This window comes from Acomys russatus, chromosome 21 (assembly GCF_903995435.1).
Source record: "Acomys russatus chromosome 21, mAcoRus1.1, whole genome shotgun sequence".
Taxonomy (NCBI): Eukaryota; Metazoa; Chordata; class Mammalia; order Rodentia; family Muridae; genus Acomys; species Acomys russatus.
Genome location: NC_067157.1, coordinates 44818692 through 44835157, shown reverse-complemented (window position 1 = coordinate 44835157; position 16466 = coordinate 44818692). Strand labels below are relative to the sequence as shown.

At 43.5% G+C, this 16466-nt stretch overlaps 1 protein-coding gene across 1 annotated transcript in view; it reads right to left on the bottom strand.

Moving 5' to 3' along the window:
- The window catches only part of LOC127205160 (UL16-binding protein 1-like), a 34234-nt gene extending 18225 nt beyond the window's left edge, over window positions 1-16009 (bottom strand). Inside the window, exons 1-4 of the mRNA XM_051164349.1 lie at window positions 15786-16009; window positions 14394-14660; window positions 13883-14164; window positions 13192-13320 (exon numbers count right to left, since the gene is read on the bottom strand). Coding sequence (XP_051020306.1) covers window positions 13214-13320; window positions 13883-14164; window positions 14394-14660; window positions 15786-15879 — 750 coding nt within the window. The 5' untranslated portion in view covers window positions 15880-16009 and the 3' untranslated portion in view covers window positions 13192-13213. The remainder of the gene's footprint in view (window positions 1-13191; window positions 13321-13882; window positions 14165-14393; window positions 14661-15785) is intronic.
- Window positions 16010-16466: the final 457 nt, after the last annotated feature.

The following is a 16466-nucleotide window of genomic DNA, read 5'->3' as shown; positions in this document are numbered from 1 at the left end:
GCCATGAGTTAGCCGGAAGAGAAGCACATGGCCAGCGTGGATGGAGATTTGCTAGATAAAGAACATTAACAAGTATATGGGATTATGGATGAGAGGTAGCTTGAGAGAAACTATTAGATGCAGATAGCGTGGGAGTAGGGCACGTATCCCATACCTGCCCCACTATGGAACGTAGGTTAGGGTATCAATATCTGCCCTGACCCAGGTTAACAGAGGTTATTTTAAAATATAACAGTTGTCTGTGTCTTGATTGATTGTTAGCGGGTCGTTAGCGGGTTATACTGCCATAATAATAATTATAGGCCTGATAATAAACATTTTTAGGCTCTACTGTTAATTTAACAACAACAGTAAATAATGATATGCTCACCAAATGTAAGGCTGAAAAGATGGAATAAATTTCAGCAAGAATTAAATACAGAATAGAAACCATAAAGAAAATCGATTTAAACAAAGTTCTTTTAAACCATTCAGAATGTAAGATCAAAATTCAAGTGACAGCACATGCTAGTGAGCATGAGGAGCAAGAGGAGCACTTCTCCATTGCTGATGGGAGTGAAAACTTGTACAACAAACTATAAAATATTATCCTGAGTGAAATGACCAAAACCCAAAAAGACATGTATAGTATATACTCACTTATAATTGAATATGAGCCATAAAGTACAAGATAACCATGCTCTAATCCACAGACCCAAAGAAGTTAAGTTACAAGGAGGGCTTCAGGGAGGATGCTTGAATCTCACTCAGAATAAAACATAAAATAGGCATTGGAGGTAGGTGGAGGAAGGGAACTGGGTAGGAGAGGGGATTGGAGAGGGGATCAAGGGTGGGAATTAGGAGTAGGGAGATCTGAGGAGAGAGGACCAGGTAGGAGAATGGAAATTAGAGGTAGGGGCATCTCTGGGATGTGCCAGAGACCTGGGATAGAGGAGGTTCTAGAAGTCTATGAGGGTCACCCTAGCTGAGACTCCTGGCATCTGGGGATATGGAGCCTAAAGTGACCACCTTCTGTAGCCAGGCAGGACTTCCAGTGGAGGGGTAAGGACACCAACTCATCCACAAAACGTTTGATCCAAATTTTGTCCTTCCTCTAACATGTGAAGGGATAAAGATGGAGCAGAGATTGAGGGAATGGCCAACCAAAGACTGGCCCTACCTTAGACCCATCCCCTGGAAGAGAACCAATCCCTGACACTATTAAAGTTACTCTGCTATGCTTGTAGACAGGAGCCTAGCAGAACTCCTCTGAGAAGGTTCACCCAGCAGCTGATGGAAACAAATGCAGAGACGCACAGCCAAACATTAGACAGACCTCAGGGAGTCATATGGAAGAGCTGGGGGATGACTGAAGGAGCTGGAGGGCTCAAGGACACCACAAGAATCAACTAACCTGGGCCCATGGGGGCTCACAGAGACTGAACCCCCAACCAAAGAGCATGCACAGCTTGTTCTTCACATGGATCTCCCAGCAACTGGAACAGGGACCCTCTCTAACTCTGACACCTCCCTTTGGATCCAGTTCCCCTAACTGGGCTGTCTTATCTGGCCTCAGTGGGAGAGAATGAGCTTAGTTCTGCAGTGACTTAATGTGCCAGGGCAGGTGGTAGCCATGGGGGACCTCCGCCTTCTCTGAGGAGAAGAAGAAGGGAAAATGGAGGAAGGGATGTGTGAGGGGGGACTGGTAGGAGAGGAGGGAGCCTGTAATCAGAATAAGTGAATAAATAAATTAAAAACAAAAAGTTTACTGTCCTTGACAGGTCTTTATGAAAATAATGAGAATGCTACAACTATTTAATCACAAATGAAAGAGAGGCATTCCCACAAACCTTCTAAAGTAAAATAAATACAAGAGAATACTCTGAAAATTCCAGGTAAACATTGCATATTATAGACATGCACACATTTGCAGATATCTGAATATCCGTAAAACAACCACATTGTTATGGGGACCACTTACAGCTAATATGATTCAAACTCCATTTCAATGCAGATGACAAAAATGTATTGGAATCAAGCTGCTACTGATCAATCAGGGTTGCAGAACAGACTAGGGAACTGAACTGCAACACCCAGCCAGAATATCGCAGAATATTTAAACCTAAAAATCATAAACACCTGCACCAAGTTATTGATATGTTTTTCCATCAATCAGGGTAGGAGTTGGTTCCTGGCCTAGTTAGTTTAACCCTGCCAGCAAGAGACAACTCTCTCCTTAAAATAGAAGCTGTCCAGCTACTGGGAAGTCCCCAGCTCCCCTAGGACCTGGGACCTTGAACTTAGTTTCCCCCATTATTAAATGATATCTGAAAAGAAAATGGCAGAATTTAGAACAAGTTTCTTTTTCTTGCTACCAACAACATGAAGAAAGTTTGAAAGCATCTGAATGGAAAGATGATATTTTAAAGACACCAAGCCAGAGATGAGACAGCTTCCAGTAAGGAAAAAGGAGGGTGGGCATTACGGTTCTGGGCTATCCACCAGAGAAGACTGTTCCTGCATGGGGTTAAGCCAATAGAAACTCTTTATGAGCTGGTGATCACTTTAGCTGCTCAGGATCCAGGGTAGCATGGAGCCTTTCTCGGGGAGAGCTTTTAAGCACAAAAACAATGTTCTGGGTTGACATACTTCAGTTAATAGGAACAGTTAGCCAGAAGCAGAGCTACAGAAGCCAGAAAGCAAGGCTAGAGACTTTCCCAGCACTATGGACCTTGATGGATTAGGCCTTTCTTTTCATTTTGGCAGGTGGTCCTGCAGATGTGCTGAGTTCTACAGCCTGAATGGCACTTCCATCATGGAGTCAGTTGTGCTAAGGTCTGGGGCCCTGTTGTAGTTATCAGTGACTTCTACTAAACAACTAGTCCTCAGTTTCCGTTTCCTGTGACTAGTTGTTGCAAGTTTCCTGTAGTGATGCCTCAGACTTTAGTAGTGTCCATCTTCCTAATGCCACTAAGTTTTTCAAATTAACTTGGCTGAAATAATCATGTTTAAAGCTCTAATATTTTACTAGCACACCATTAGAGTTTAAAATCCAAAGACCAGTCAGGCATGGTGGCACACACCTTTATGCCTAATGGTGATGATGCAGAAGCTGGAGGGTTTCTGTGTGTTTCAGGCCAGCCTAGTTTACATAGTGAAATCCTGCTTCAAAAAAAGGTGTTTTCAATAGTGAACTATACTTTTTTCTTTTTCTTTTTAAAATATTTACTTATTTATTTATTATGTATAAAGTATTCTGCCTGCAAACCAAAAGAGGGCACCAGATCTCATTATAGATGGTTGTGAGCCACCATGTGGTTACAGGAAATTGAACTCAGGACCTGGAGAGATGGATCTGAGGTTAACAGCACTGACTGCTCTTCCAGAGGTCCTGTGTTCAATTCCTAGCAACCACATGGTGGCTCACAACCATCTATAATATAACATAATGCCCTCTTCTGTCCTGCAGGTGCACATACAGCCAGAGCACTGTATACTAATAAATGAAAGAAAGAGAAGAAAAGAATAGCCAGTACTCTCAAACTCTGAGCCATCCCTCCAGCCCCATGAACTATACTTTTTTTAATCTTTTAATTTTATTTAAATAATTTATTCAGATTACATCTCAATTGTGATTCCTCTCACTTGTATCGTCCTGTTTCCCCCTTCCCTCCTTCTTTCACCCTACTCCCCTCCCCTAGGCCTGTGACAGAAGGGGACCTCCTCCCTCACTTTATGATCACAGCCTATCAGGTCTCATGTGGATAGCCTGCTTACCCTTCCTCTGAGCGCCACCAGGCATCCGCACCAAGGGGAAGTGGTCAAATAGGGGCCATCAGAGTTCATGTCAGAGTCAGTCTTCACTCTCCACACAACTGTGGAGAATGAGCTGTTCATTGGCTAGATCTGAATATGGGGTCTAGGTTTACTGCATGCACTGTCCTTGATTGGTACAGTAGTTTGAGCATAACCCCCTGGGTCCAGATCTGCAAGCTTTGATGGTCTTCTTGTAGGGTTCCTGGACCCTCTGGGTCCTACTATTTCCCCGGTCTCCCATACTTCTCTCACCTGGAGTCCCAATAGAAAGTCCCAGCATCTGTCCCAATCCTCCACTGAATGAAGACTCTCAGAAGACATCCCTTTTGGGTTAGTGTCCAATTATAAGTGAGTATATACCATGTGTATCTTTCTGGGTCTGGGTTAACTCACTCAGCGTTATCATTTCTAGTTCCATCCATTTGCCTGCAAATTTCAAGATCTCCTTGTTTTTAATAGCTGAGTAGTATTCCATAGTATAAATGTATCAGTTTCTTTATCCATTCTTCCACTGAGGGACATTTAGGCTGTTTCCAGGTTCTGACTATTAGGAATAAGGCAGCTATGAACATGGTTGAGCATATGTCCTTATTGTGTACTGGAGCATCTTCTGGGTATATTCCAAGGAGTGGAATAGCTGGGTCTTAAGGAAGCTCTATTCCCAATTTTCTGAGAAAGCGCCAGATTGATTTCCAAAGTGGTTGTACAAGTTTGACACCCACCAGCAATGGAGTAGTGTTTCCCTTTCTCCACATCCCCACCAGCATGTGCTGTCACCTGAGTTTTTTATCTTAACCATTCTTATGGGTGTAAAATGGAATCTCAGAGTCATTTTGATTTGCATTTCTCTGATGACTAAGGACGTTGAGCGTTTCTTTAAGTGTTTCTCAGCCATTGGATATTCCTCTGTTGAGAATTCTCTCTTTATCTCTGAACCCAATTTCTTAATTGGGTTATTTATGTTGGTGGTGTTTAATTTCTTGAGTTCTTTATATATTTTGGATATTAGCTCTTTGTCTGATGTAGGGTTGGTGAAGATCTTTTCCCAGTCTGTAGACTGTCACTTTATTCTGTTGACAGTGTTTTCTGCCTTACAGAAGCTTCTCAGCCTCATGAGGTCCCATTTATTAATTGTTGACCTTAGAGCCTGGGCTGTTGGTGTTCTGTTCAGGAAGTTATCTCCTGTGCCAAGGAATTTCAGGCTCTTCCCCACTTTTTCTTCTAACAGATTTAATGTTTCTGGTTTTATGTTGAGGTCTTTAATTCACTTGGACTTCAGTTTTGTGCATTGTGATAAGTATGGATCTACTTGGATTTTTATACATGTAGACATCCAGTTAGGCCAGCACCATTTGTTGAAGATGCTATCCCTTTTCCATTGTATAGATTTGGCTTCCTTGTCAAAAATCAATAGGTGTATGGATTTATTTCTGGGTCCTCAATTGGATTCCATTGATCAACTAGCCTATTTCTATGCTAGTATCATCCTGTTTTAATTACCGTTGCTCTATAGTATAGCTTAAGATAAGGGATGGAGATTACTCAGGAGGATCTTTTATTGTACAGTATTGTTTTAGCTATTCTGGGTTTTCTGTTTCTCCATATGAAGTTGAGTGTTAGAGGTTGGTCTGATGTATTTTTATGCTAATTACTGCTTGCTGTCTCTATGCCCTACCTGTACCTTGCCTAAGAGTCTAACCCATTTGGCCAATAAAAGGCCAACACACCAGGGCAGGGCAAATGGGATAGGCAGGGCTAAGTTTCCAGGGCTGGGGGAGATGGAGGGAGTCTTGGGAAGAAGAGAGACCAGAGAGGAAGAGAAAACTGTGTAGAGGAGAAGGAGACTGCTCCATCATGGGTTCAGTGGAGGAGAATCACATGGCTGGCATGGATGGAGACTTGGCCCAGATGATGGAATTAGCAAGTATTTGGGATTATGGATGGGAGGTAGCTTGATAGAAAATTTTAGAAGCAGATGGCATGGTATAGGATATCTGCCCCACTACGGGAAATAGTTTAGAGGATTAATATCTGCACATCCCCCAGTTAACTAAAGCTATTTTAAAATATAGCAAGTGTCTATGTCTTGATTGATTGCTAGCTGGTTAGAAAATACTGTCATAATAATAATTATAGACCAATAATAAAAATTATTAGGCCATACTGGTAATTTAACTGCAACAGTTGAGAATTGATCTTTCAAGGTCTCTAAAAATTGTGTAGGTATTTTGATAGGGATTACATTGAATCTGTAAATTACTTTTGGTAAGATGGACATTTTTCCTGTAATAACTCTCCTGATCCATGAACAAGGGAAATCTTTCCGTCTTCTGATGTCATCTCCAATTTCCTTCTTCAGAGACTTGAAGTTTTTTTCATACAAGTCTTTCACTTCCTTGCTCAAAGTTACATCTTAGATATTTTATATTACTTGTGACTATCATGTAGGGTACAGTTTCCCCAATTTCTTTCTCAGCACAATTGTCATTTGTATACAGGAGACCTACTGACTTTTTTTTAGTTGATTTTGTATCCAGCCACTTCACTGAAGGTGTTTATCAGCTGTAGGAGTTCTCTGGTAGAATTTTGAGGGTCACTTACATACACTATCATATTATCTGCAAATAGGGATAAACTGACTTTCTCCTTTCCCATTTGGACCCTCTTGATCTCCTTTTGTTGTTTTATTGCTGTAGCTAGGACTTCAAGAACGATATTGAAGAGATATGGAGAAAGTGGTCAGCCTTGTCTGGTCCCTGATTTTATAGGAATTTCCTTAAGTTTCTCTCCATTTAATTTGATGTTGGCTATTGGCTTGCTGTGTATAGCTTTATTATGTTTAGGTATGTCCCTTGTATCCCTGATCTCTCCACAATTTTAAATATGAATGTATATTGGATTTTGTCAAATGCTTTTTTGTCATCTAAGGAGATGATCATGTGGGGCTTTTTTCCTTCAGTTTGTTTATATGGTGGATTACATTGATGGATTTCCATATATTGAACCATCCCTGCATGCCTGGAATGAAGCCTACTTGGTCATGGTGAATGATATCTTTGATGTGTTCTTGGATTCATTTTGTGAGTATTTTATTGAGTATTTTTGCATCAATGTTCATAAGAGAAATTGGTCTGAAATTCTCTTTCTTTGTTGGGTCTTTGTGAGATTTAGGTATCAATGTGACTGTGGCCTCATAGAATGAGTTTGGTAATATTCCATCCATATTCTATTTTGTGAAGTAGCTTGAAGAGTATTGGTATTAACTCTTCTTTGAAGGTTTGGTAGAATTCTGTGCTGAAACCATCTGGCCATGAGCTTTTGTTTGCTGTTGTTGGGAAACTTTTAATGACTGCTTCTATTTCTGTGGAAGAAACAGGACTATTTAATTTGTTTATCTGATCTTGATTCAACTTTGGCAAGTGGAATAGATCAAGAAAACTGTCCATTTCCGTTAGATTTTCAAATTTTGTGGCATATAAGCCTTTGAAGTAGGACCTAATGATTCTTTGCATTTCTTTAGTGTCTGTTGTCATGTCTCCCTTTTCATTTCTGATTTTGTTGATTTGGATAGTGTCTCTCTACCTTTCAGTTAGTTTGGCTAATGGTTTGTCTATCTCATTGATTTTTTTCTCAAAGAACCAGCTCCTGGTTTTGTTGATTCTTTGAACTGTTCTCTTTGTTCCTAATTTATTGATTTCAGCCCTGATTTTGATTATTTCCAGATGTCTACTCCTCTTGGATGTTTCTGTTTCTTCTTTTCTAGGGCTTCCAGGTGTGTCATTAAGTTGCCTATATGAGATGTTTCCAATCTCTTTATGAAGGCCCTTAGTGCTATGAATTTTCTTTTAGCACTGCTTTCAATGTGTCCCATATATTTGGGTATGTTGTACCTTCACTTTCATTGAATTTTAGGAATTCCTTTAATTTCTTTCTTTGTTTCTTCCCTGACCTAGTTGTCATTGAATAGAGTGTTGTTCAGTTTCCATGTGTGTGTGTGGGCTTTTTGTTATCTCTGTTGTTATTTAAGTCCAGCTTTAGTCCATGGTGATCTAATAGGATACAAGGTATTATTTCATTCTTCTTGTATCTTTGTGACCTACTGTATGGTTAATTTTGGAGAAGGTTCCATGAGGTGCTCAGAAGAAGGTATAATCTTTTGTGTTTGGGTGAAAAGTTCTGTAGATATCTATTAGATCCATTTGATTCATGACATCAGTTAGCATCATTATTTCTTGGTTTAGTTTCTGTTTCATTGGCCTATCCTTTGGTGAAAGTGGGGTGTTGAAGTTTTACACTATTAATGTGTGGGTGTTGATGTGTAGTTTAAGCTTTGTTAATATTTCTTTTACAATCCAGGTAGTAGTAGCATACGCCTTTAATCCCAGCACTTGGGAGGCAGAGGGAGGCAGATCACTGTGAGTTTGAGGCCAGCACAAAGCAGCTCCAGGATAGTCAAGGCTACACAGAGAAACCCTGTCTCAAAACACTAAAAAAAAATTATTTTACAAATGTGGGTGCCCTTGTATTGGGGGTGTATATGTTCAGAATTGTGATGTTATCTTGGTTGAATTTTCATTTGATGAGTATGAAGTGTCCTTCCTCATCTCCTTTGATTAATTTTGGTTGAAAGTCTATTTTATTAGATATTAGAATGGCTACACCAGATTGCTTCTTGTGTCCGTTTGATTGGAATACCTTTTTCCAGCCTTTTACTCTGAGGTAATGTCTATCTTTGTGGTTGAGATATGTTTCTTGAATGTAGAAGAATGCTGAGTCTTGTTTATGGGTCCATTCTGTTAGTCTGTGTCTTTTTATTAGAGAATTGAGACCATGGATATTGAGAGATATTAATGGCCAGTGACTGTTAAATCTCTTGATTTTAATGTTGTTGGTGGTGGAGTGTTTGTGTTGTTGTGTTTTGCTACAGTGAAGTTATCTATTTCCTGTGTTATCTTGGTTGTAGTTTGTCACTTTGGATTGGAGTTTTCCTTCTAGTAACTTCTGTAGGGCCAGATTTGTGGATAGGTACTGTTTGAATTTGTTTTTGTCATGGAATATCTTGTTTTCTCCATCAATGGTTATTGAAATTTTTGTTGGATATAGTAGTCTGGACTGGCATTTGTGGTCTCTTAGGGTTTATAAGACCTCTACACAAGCCCTCTGGCTTTTATGGTCTCTGCTGAGAAGTTGGGCATAATTCTGATAGGTTTTCCATTATATGTTACTTGGCCTTTTCTCCTTGCCACCTTTAATATTTTTTCTTTGCTCTGTATATTTTGTGTTTTGATTATTATGTTGAAGGAGGATTTTCTTTTCTAGTCTACTCTATTTGGTGTTCTGTAGGCCTCCTGTATGTTTATATGCATCTCTTTCTTTAAGTTGGGGAAATTTTCTTCTATGATTTTATTGAAGATATTTTCTGGGCCTTGGAATTGGGCATCTTCTTTTTTCTCAATTCCTATTATCCCTAGGTTTTGTCTTTTCATGGTGTCTTTGATTTCTTGGATGTTTCATGTCAGGAACTTCTCAGACTTAACATTTTCTTTGATGGTTGCATTAAATTCTTCTATTGTATTTTCTACACCTGAGATTCTTTCCTCTATCTCTTGAATTCTGTTAGTGAAGCTTACCTCTGTATTTCCTGTTTTCTTCTCTAAGTCTCTTGTTCCTGTCTTTCTTCTGTCTGTGCTTTTATCATTGTTTCCATTTTCATCCTTCAGATCTTGAACCATTTTATTGATTTCCTTCATCTGATTGTTTGCATTTTCTTGAATTTCTTCCAGCGATTTCTTCATGTCCTCTCTATAGGTTTCTGTCATGGCCTCTCTAAGGTCCTCAATATGTTTGGCTGCATCTTCCTGTATTTGTTTACAGATTTTATTCATTTCCTCCATTATCATCTTCATTATTAAGGACCTGAGGTCATTTTCTTGTGCTTCAGTTGTGTTTGAGTTTCCAGAGTTGAATTCTTTGAGAGAGCTGGGTACTGGACATGCCATATTGTTTTGGCTTTTGTTGTTTGTGTTTTTACACTGGCCTTTTAGCATCTTACTGTTTCTGATGTTGGGAGGGAGTTTCTGGTGTCCTTCACAGGTCATTGAGAGTAGTTCGTTGGTGAATATCTATAGTTCTAGATCCCTCACTTGTGGGGATCAGAAAAGCCTTCCCTGGATCAGGTAGGTGACTTGGTTTCAGCTCTGGGGGACTTTGCTCCACATCCTAGGCTCCCATCTGGGACAGCAGAGGCTGGTGCTGGTGTTCTGCAGCCCAAGGTTCAGTCCAAGATACTATCTGCCTTTGGCTGGACTTTGGAGACCCTGTACTCAGCCACTGGGGCCCTGGGACCTCAGATCAGTCCACCAGAGAGTGTGGGAGATGCCCACTGGCTTACACTTCCACCCACCTGTTCTTGCTCTGGCCCCAGCCACTGGACCTAGGTTCAGTCTGACAGAGAGTGTGGGAACTGTACCATAGCTGAGAACATGTCTGTAGCTGCCTGCCATGCTCACCCTCACCCCCATGGGTTCTGGGTCCCTCTGTGGACTGGCACAGTGATCTAAAGTCAGATCTATCCCAGATCCACACTCTAGGCTCCCCACTGAGATTGGTAGTCTGTAACCCACAGCTCAGCCAGAGAAAATTCAGGTACTGCCCGATAGGCTTGTGATGGCTTTTGGAGACTCAGTGTGGCCATAGGATCATGGGGCTTTCTGTGGACTGGAGCAGGGCAGTGTTCTGGGGTCAGATCTACCCATTCTCCTGGGTTCTCCCATGGGCCAGCAGATACAGATGCTGGCATTTCACTGCCCACAGTTCAGTCCCAGATACAGAGGCTTCTATATAGAGCACAGCTGCAGCTCGCAGTCAGGTATACAGCCAGTCTCTGGGCACTGGGCACCCGTCCTCCGTGGACCAGTTGGACGATCAGAGGATACACCCACCTGTACTCTGCACAGTATGAACCTTAGGATTCTCTAGGTCTTGTGGTTGGTAGCTCCCAGCCCGGTCTCTAGGCTCCGTCCTGCTGCTCAGACACCGTATGTGGTCAGCACCACCATCTTGGACCTCCTGCAGATCATTTCCCCTTGCTTCGTATGTCTGGCTCCTATAGTTGGGGGTGCCACAGCCAATTCCAGGTGCTCTGTGAAGGGAGTATGAAGCAGGGAGGAGCCAAACTACACTTTTTATACTTATAGAAAGTGGCTTCTGAGTTCTCTGCCTCTCCATGTGCATGTGGCTGTTGCTGAACTACCTAGAATATATCACATAAACTAATACATAATAGTAATAATATTATAAAATATCATTTATGTTATAAAATAGTTTCTATCATATAGTGTTAGAGTCTGTAACTCACTGAAGAAAACACCCCAAACTCAAATAGTAAGCAAGCAAAAAAGAGTGTTTATTCTGCAGAAATCCAGCATGCTGAGATCACCACTTAGACACAATGGCGACCCTGAGATAACCTTGAAGCCTCCTTTTAAAGACATTCAGGGGAAATCTAGGGCGGGAGTAGGTAATACTTAACAGGATTGGTGCATTTACACTGCAAAAGCATGGGCACACTGAAAAAGCACAGCCCACCTTAGTCAGTTGTCATGAGTTAATCATAAGACAAGAGATTTCTAAACCAGCAGTCAATCATCCTAGAACAACTAGACCAGCAGTAAACCAACCTTAAGCAATCTTAGCTTCTTCTGTCCTGCCGTCTGTGGTTGGCTGCCTATTCTATGCAGTGTTCCCAGCAGCCACCGAGCTCTTTTCTGAGAAATGAAGATTTAGGCCTATTCTGAGCTAACAAGAAAAGGAAGCCTGTCATGGAGTCATTTAGGCTTATTTAACCAGTCTCCTTCAATATAGTCATGTAAAATAGTAGATATGTTTCTTCTTTTGTTCTAGAAAGGCTCCCTAGTAAAGGAGTGGATATAATAAATATCCATTATAAACAAAATTTTTTAAACAGAACTTAACTTTCAGGCAAATACTCTTAAGTAGGTTGGATCTTCCTACTCTGGCTCACACTGACATAGATACTGATAAGTTGTATACACAGGAGTGAGAACTTCACACTCCCACTAAGGAGATCCGCTTATCCTGTTTCCTGTGCTTGGTACAGCTACAAACTACTTCAAGTAGTTCCATGTCACGGGCAAATTCCCCCCAGGGAGCACCAAGACAGAAGGCACGATGTGGTAAGAAGGGACCAAAGTGACTAGCGCAAAGTGAAAGACCATCAAATCCTGGGCCAACAGGCAGAGTGGCTGCACCAGATGAATTCTCACGACCATCTCTGGAACATCTTTAACCTACAGCAAGGGAACACATCTTTTGTAGGGTTCGAGGACAGACTGGGCCAGTTCTCCTGGGTGACCTGTACCAGTCTTCAGCACCCCAGCCACCCTCCACGAAGGTCACTCATTTCCCCTCCTCCCATCACTCCTGCGCCCCACATCCTGCAGCATCCACTGTCTTCCTCCCTCCTTCCCCTGTTCAAGAGTCAGCCCCACACCCTGCTGCAGAGCATGGAGTTCAGGAGAAAGCAGTGATGACTAGCTGTGCTCCCTGACTCAGGGCCTGATGGGAGGAGCCAAAGGAGCTAGGAGGAGCCCTGTCCAGAGAGGGCCTGGATCCTCCTTGTCCAGGTCCCGAGTGGGATTCCAGACACCTCTTTCCCCTTCATTCTAAATTGCTCATTGTCTGAGAGTGGCACACACAGCTGTGGCTGTGGCTGTCCCTGCCTCACCTTGTCCCTCTGTGCAGTCCAGATGGGAGCAGTGGACTCCAGCAGCAGCTCTGTGCCACTGGGAACTCCAGTGGGAACACTGCTCCAGCTGCTGTTGCTGCTTCCTTTGTTTCTGGTTTACCTGTGTGAGTGCTCACCTGCATGTCTATAGTGCGCTGTGTGAGTGCCTGGAGCTGTCAGTGGTTGTTAGTTGGCATGTGTATGCTGGGAACAAACCCCAGGCTTATGCAGTAGCAGCAAGTGATCTTGTCGCTGGGCCATCTCATTTTTACCTTCCTTATCTTTGTCTGTGGGATGGAATCCTTTCCCTTCTACATACTAAGAGGAACTACCATGGTCTTCCCTTGTGTCCCTGCTGTCGCCACATCTGCAGCACGGGAAGCTCCTGATTAGGAATCTGCACTGACCAGGCACCCGTTGTGCTCCTTTGTCCAACTCACTCATCTGTGCCAAGATTTCTCTCCTGTCAGTCAAGGCTGAGCATGCACAAGCCATTGCCAGCACGTGACATGAACTCGGAATCTCTCTCACCTCCTTTGTCAATAAGATGCTGCAGCTGAGGGACAAGAGCAGGTCTCCTGGAATTCACTCTTATGCCTCATTCTTCACCCATCTGTCCCTGACCCCACTCCCAACAATGCCCTCAGTACCTGTCATTGCCAAGGTTTCTCCTCAGAAAACATGCAGGAGGAAACAGGGGAGGATCAGCAGATCAGAGGGGTTGAACAAAAATGCCATGGACAGAAGCTGGTCTACTTCTGCAATAGTGGTTGGCAAGGCTAAAATGAAAACACAAGTTGTGTCTTTGACCAGACCACAAATCTGAGGAAGTCTCACCTTAGCCTCTGGATGCTCGGGGAACTCAGGAACACACAGATTTCCACCCACTTTGCTATGAACATCTATTTTCAAGGGTCCTGAGGAGGAAGGGAGAGGGGATGTCCTGGTCCTCAAAAGAGTCCTGTAGCTATGGTAGGGGAAGCAGCGTAATGTTGGGACCTCATCTTTCCTGCTGGCAGAAGAAGAGCTGACATGGGAGGGTTGTGGCAATATGAACGCGCTCAGGTGAGATGAAAAGGGACAGTGACTCTAGAATGAGGGAAAGCCAGGAAATAGAAGGATGCCCAGACTGTGGCAGCCAGAGGGAATCACAGAGAGTGACCAGTGTCAGTGTAAACAGTTAATTAGATAGAATAGGGGGAGAAAGGAGATGAATGATGGATAAAATGGCCATTATCCCAAGACTCATGGTGACTAGATCAACACACACACACACACACACACACACACACACACACTCACATCATCATCATCATCATCATCTTTCTTCTTCCCAGTTACCTATAGGCTCAAGCTTTTCTTCCCAGTGCAACTTGAACTCATCAAGCCAGGTTCTGCAGTCACCCTGTACAATCCTGTTTAAGGAGGCTGTTAGATCCCTGTTTTTCACCCAGGTATCTTTTATCCAGCTGAATCTAGAATCCACTTCAATCCACTTTCCAGTGTTTGCGTCAGCATGGAACATTTTGCTTCCATTAAGGCTAAGTTCCCAGTATCCATTGAAAATTCCATTTCCATCTCCTTCATACTGGCAACACATCGTGGGCTGCAAAGTGAGGGGCTCTGTGCCCATTGGAAAGAGATTAGTCTCTGGCCTTGATGCATCCTGTCTGCCTACTCCCCATCTCTTCCCATCTTCTGACCTTGGTTTACCTTTTGTCCTTGCTGTTCAACCACTTAGGTGGAACTATAAGTGACACATTTTTTTCCTCCATAAAAGCAATGAATGTCCCTAACCTGTCACAAATCATTTAACTGCATCCCCAACCCTATGGGGCCGTTTGAAACTTACCTCTGATTGTGTTATTCACCTGATTGATGTGTAACGCTTGCTCTTTGAATGAGTAAACTAGATCACTCAGAGTGTCCACCTGGTGTTCACAGATCTTTGTTGCATTTAGTCTGTTTCCCAGAGCACTAAAGACAAGACACTTGTTATTGCTGTAGCGAAGAAAAGTCTCCTCATTCAGTTGACCTTGGACTTCGTACCTCCATGGTCCAGACCCTGACTTGCCAACACTGAAGTTGTAGCAAAGAGAAGCAGCCTCTGTGAAGGAAACATGGCAGTGTGGTTAGGTGAGGGGAGCAAGGGACTCAGAGATGGTCTCTGCCTATGTCACCAAAGAAGTTTTTCTGGAAGAGCGAAGAGGGAGAGGAGAGGGGAGGAGGGAGGGAGGGAGAGAGAGAGAGAGACGCTTACCAAACTGAAAAAAAATAGTGTCTACTACAATTTACAAAACAACAACAAAACCCACACCTGCCTAATGAACACCATTGTCTGGGCCTTGGAGCAGGGGCAGAAGCTTCCATAGGTCCTCACCCAGGTCCATTGCCAGGGTCTCCAGAGAGGACAAGGTGTTCCAGCCCCTGACTAACTGAGGTGTCTTTGGGCATTTGAGCAGATTGCCACCTCTTGGAACAAGGGATAAAAGGCAGTCTGTGAGTGGAACAGTAGAGAAGGCTGGCTAGGCAGGGGAGGCGGGTTGGTGGATGAGGAATCACATGGGAATTGAAGCTGAGCCAGGGTCACACACTCTGTAGACCCACAGACAGAAGAGACTGTTGCAAATTCCATAGTGTGGGAAATGGTGTGAAATCCTGCCATAAAACAAAATGAGAACAGAAGGGGGAAAATGAGAAAATGGGTGGTCATGAATGCCTTGTCCCTGGAACCACCTATTGTGATCTGCTGGAGAAGTCCCATGGAAGGTGGGAAAGCTACTTCAAGAGCAAAGAGGTCCTGGAATGGCTGAGGGTTTGTGAGGATTCAGGGGTGAGCGCAATCTTCCAAGAATAGGCGTGTCAGTCCAAACCAGCTGTCTGCGTCACCCTCCTTGCGGATCTGGCACTGTGCACTGTGTGGACTTGACAGGCTTCCTGTGGATCACAGTGTCACCATCGATTCCCCTCCGGCATCTTGCTCAGATTATTTGTCCTCCAGGAGTAACTTCCTAGCCCCTTTCCAGAGCATGGAAGAGGGTGGGGCAAAGGAATATATATATATATATATATATATATATATTTTTTTTTTTTCTCTCTCTCTCTCTCTCTCTCTCTCTCTTAAGGGATGGTCCAGGAGCTTCCTTGGGGAGGATGCTACCTCACAATTTGAGAGTCTGGTGGGTCTCCCCCCCCTCCCCACCCCTCCCACCCCCACCCCACCATTTAGGCCATAACAACTCACCTGCAGACAGCAAAGACCACAGACAGCTCAGTGGAACCAAAAGTCGCAGAGCCAGGGTGGACGGATTATGCTCCGCGGCTGCAGTCTTTGCCATACCCCGAGCAACAGGTGTAACCAGAGCTGCCAAGAGACGTGGTGAGGATCCAGTGCTGCCCTACAAACGGTCCCGCTCAAATATTCACAAAATCGCCAGGCACCTTTGCTATGCACTCAGGCAATCACCCGGGTATTTCTAGCTTGCCTCTGGGAGAGAGAGATTATGAACTGGGCGGAGCTGCGTTGCTGTCACTACTCTGCCCTCTTGGACACTAGGTCCCTTAGCCCGTTAAACCGGCAAACAAGTCCTTGTCCTCACTAGGTGACGCTATAGCCTGCAACTAGAATGTAACTTGCACCACCTAAGTAAGGCCAGCCCCAGCACCGGGGAAGTGTTTGAGACGATAGCAATGTCCAGTCACCCCTGAAAGTTTCTGTCCCGAGTCATTCAGCTTCAGCAATACCACATGTCTCCCTCTCCACAGCCACTCCCTTCTGAATTCCACTCCAGCCGTTTTGCACCTTCCCACAACCCTCCATCTGAATCCCAAACTCATTTGCTCCTGCAGATCTGCTCCCACTTCATGTTGTCCTAACCCTTGCTCCAGTCACCCAGCCCAGCCCCCATCCTTATTCCTCTGTCAT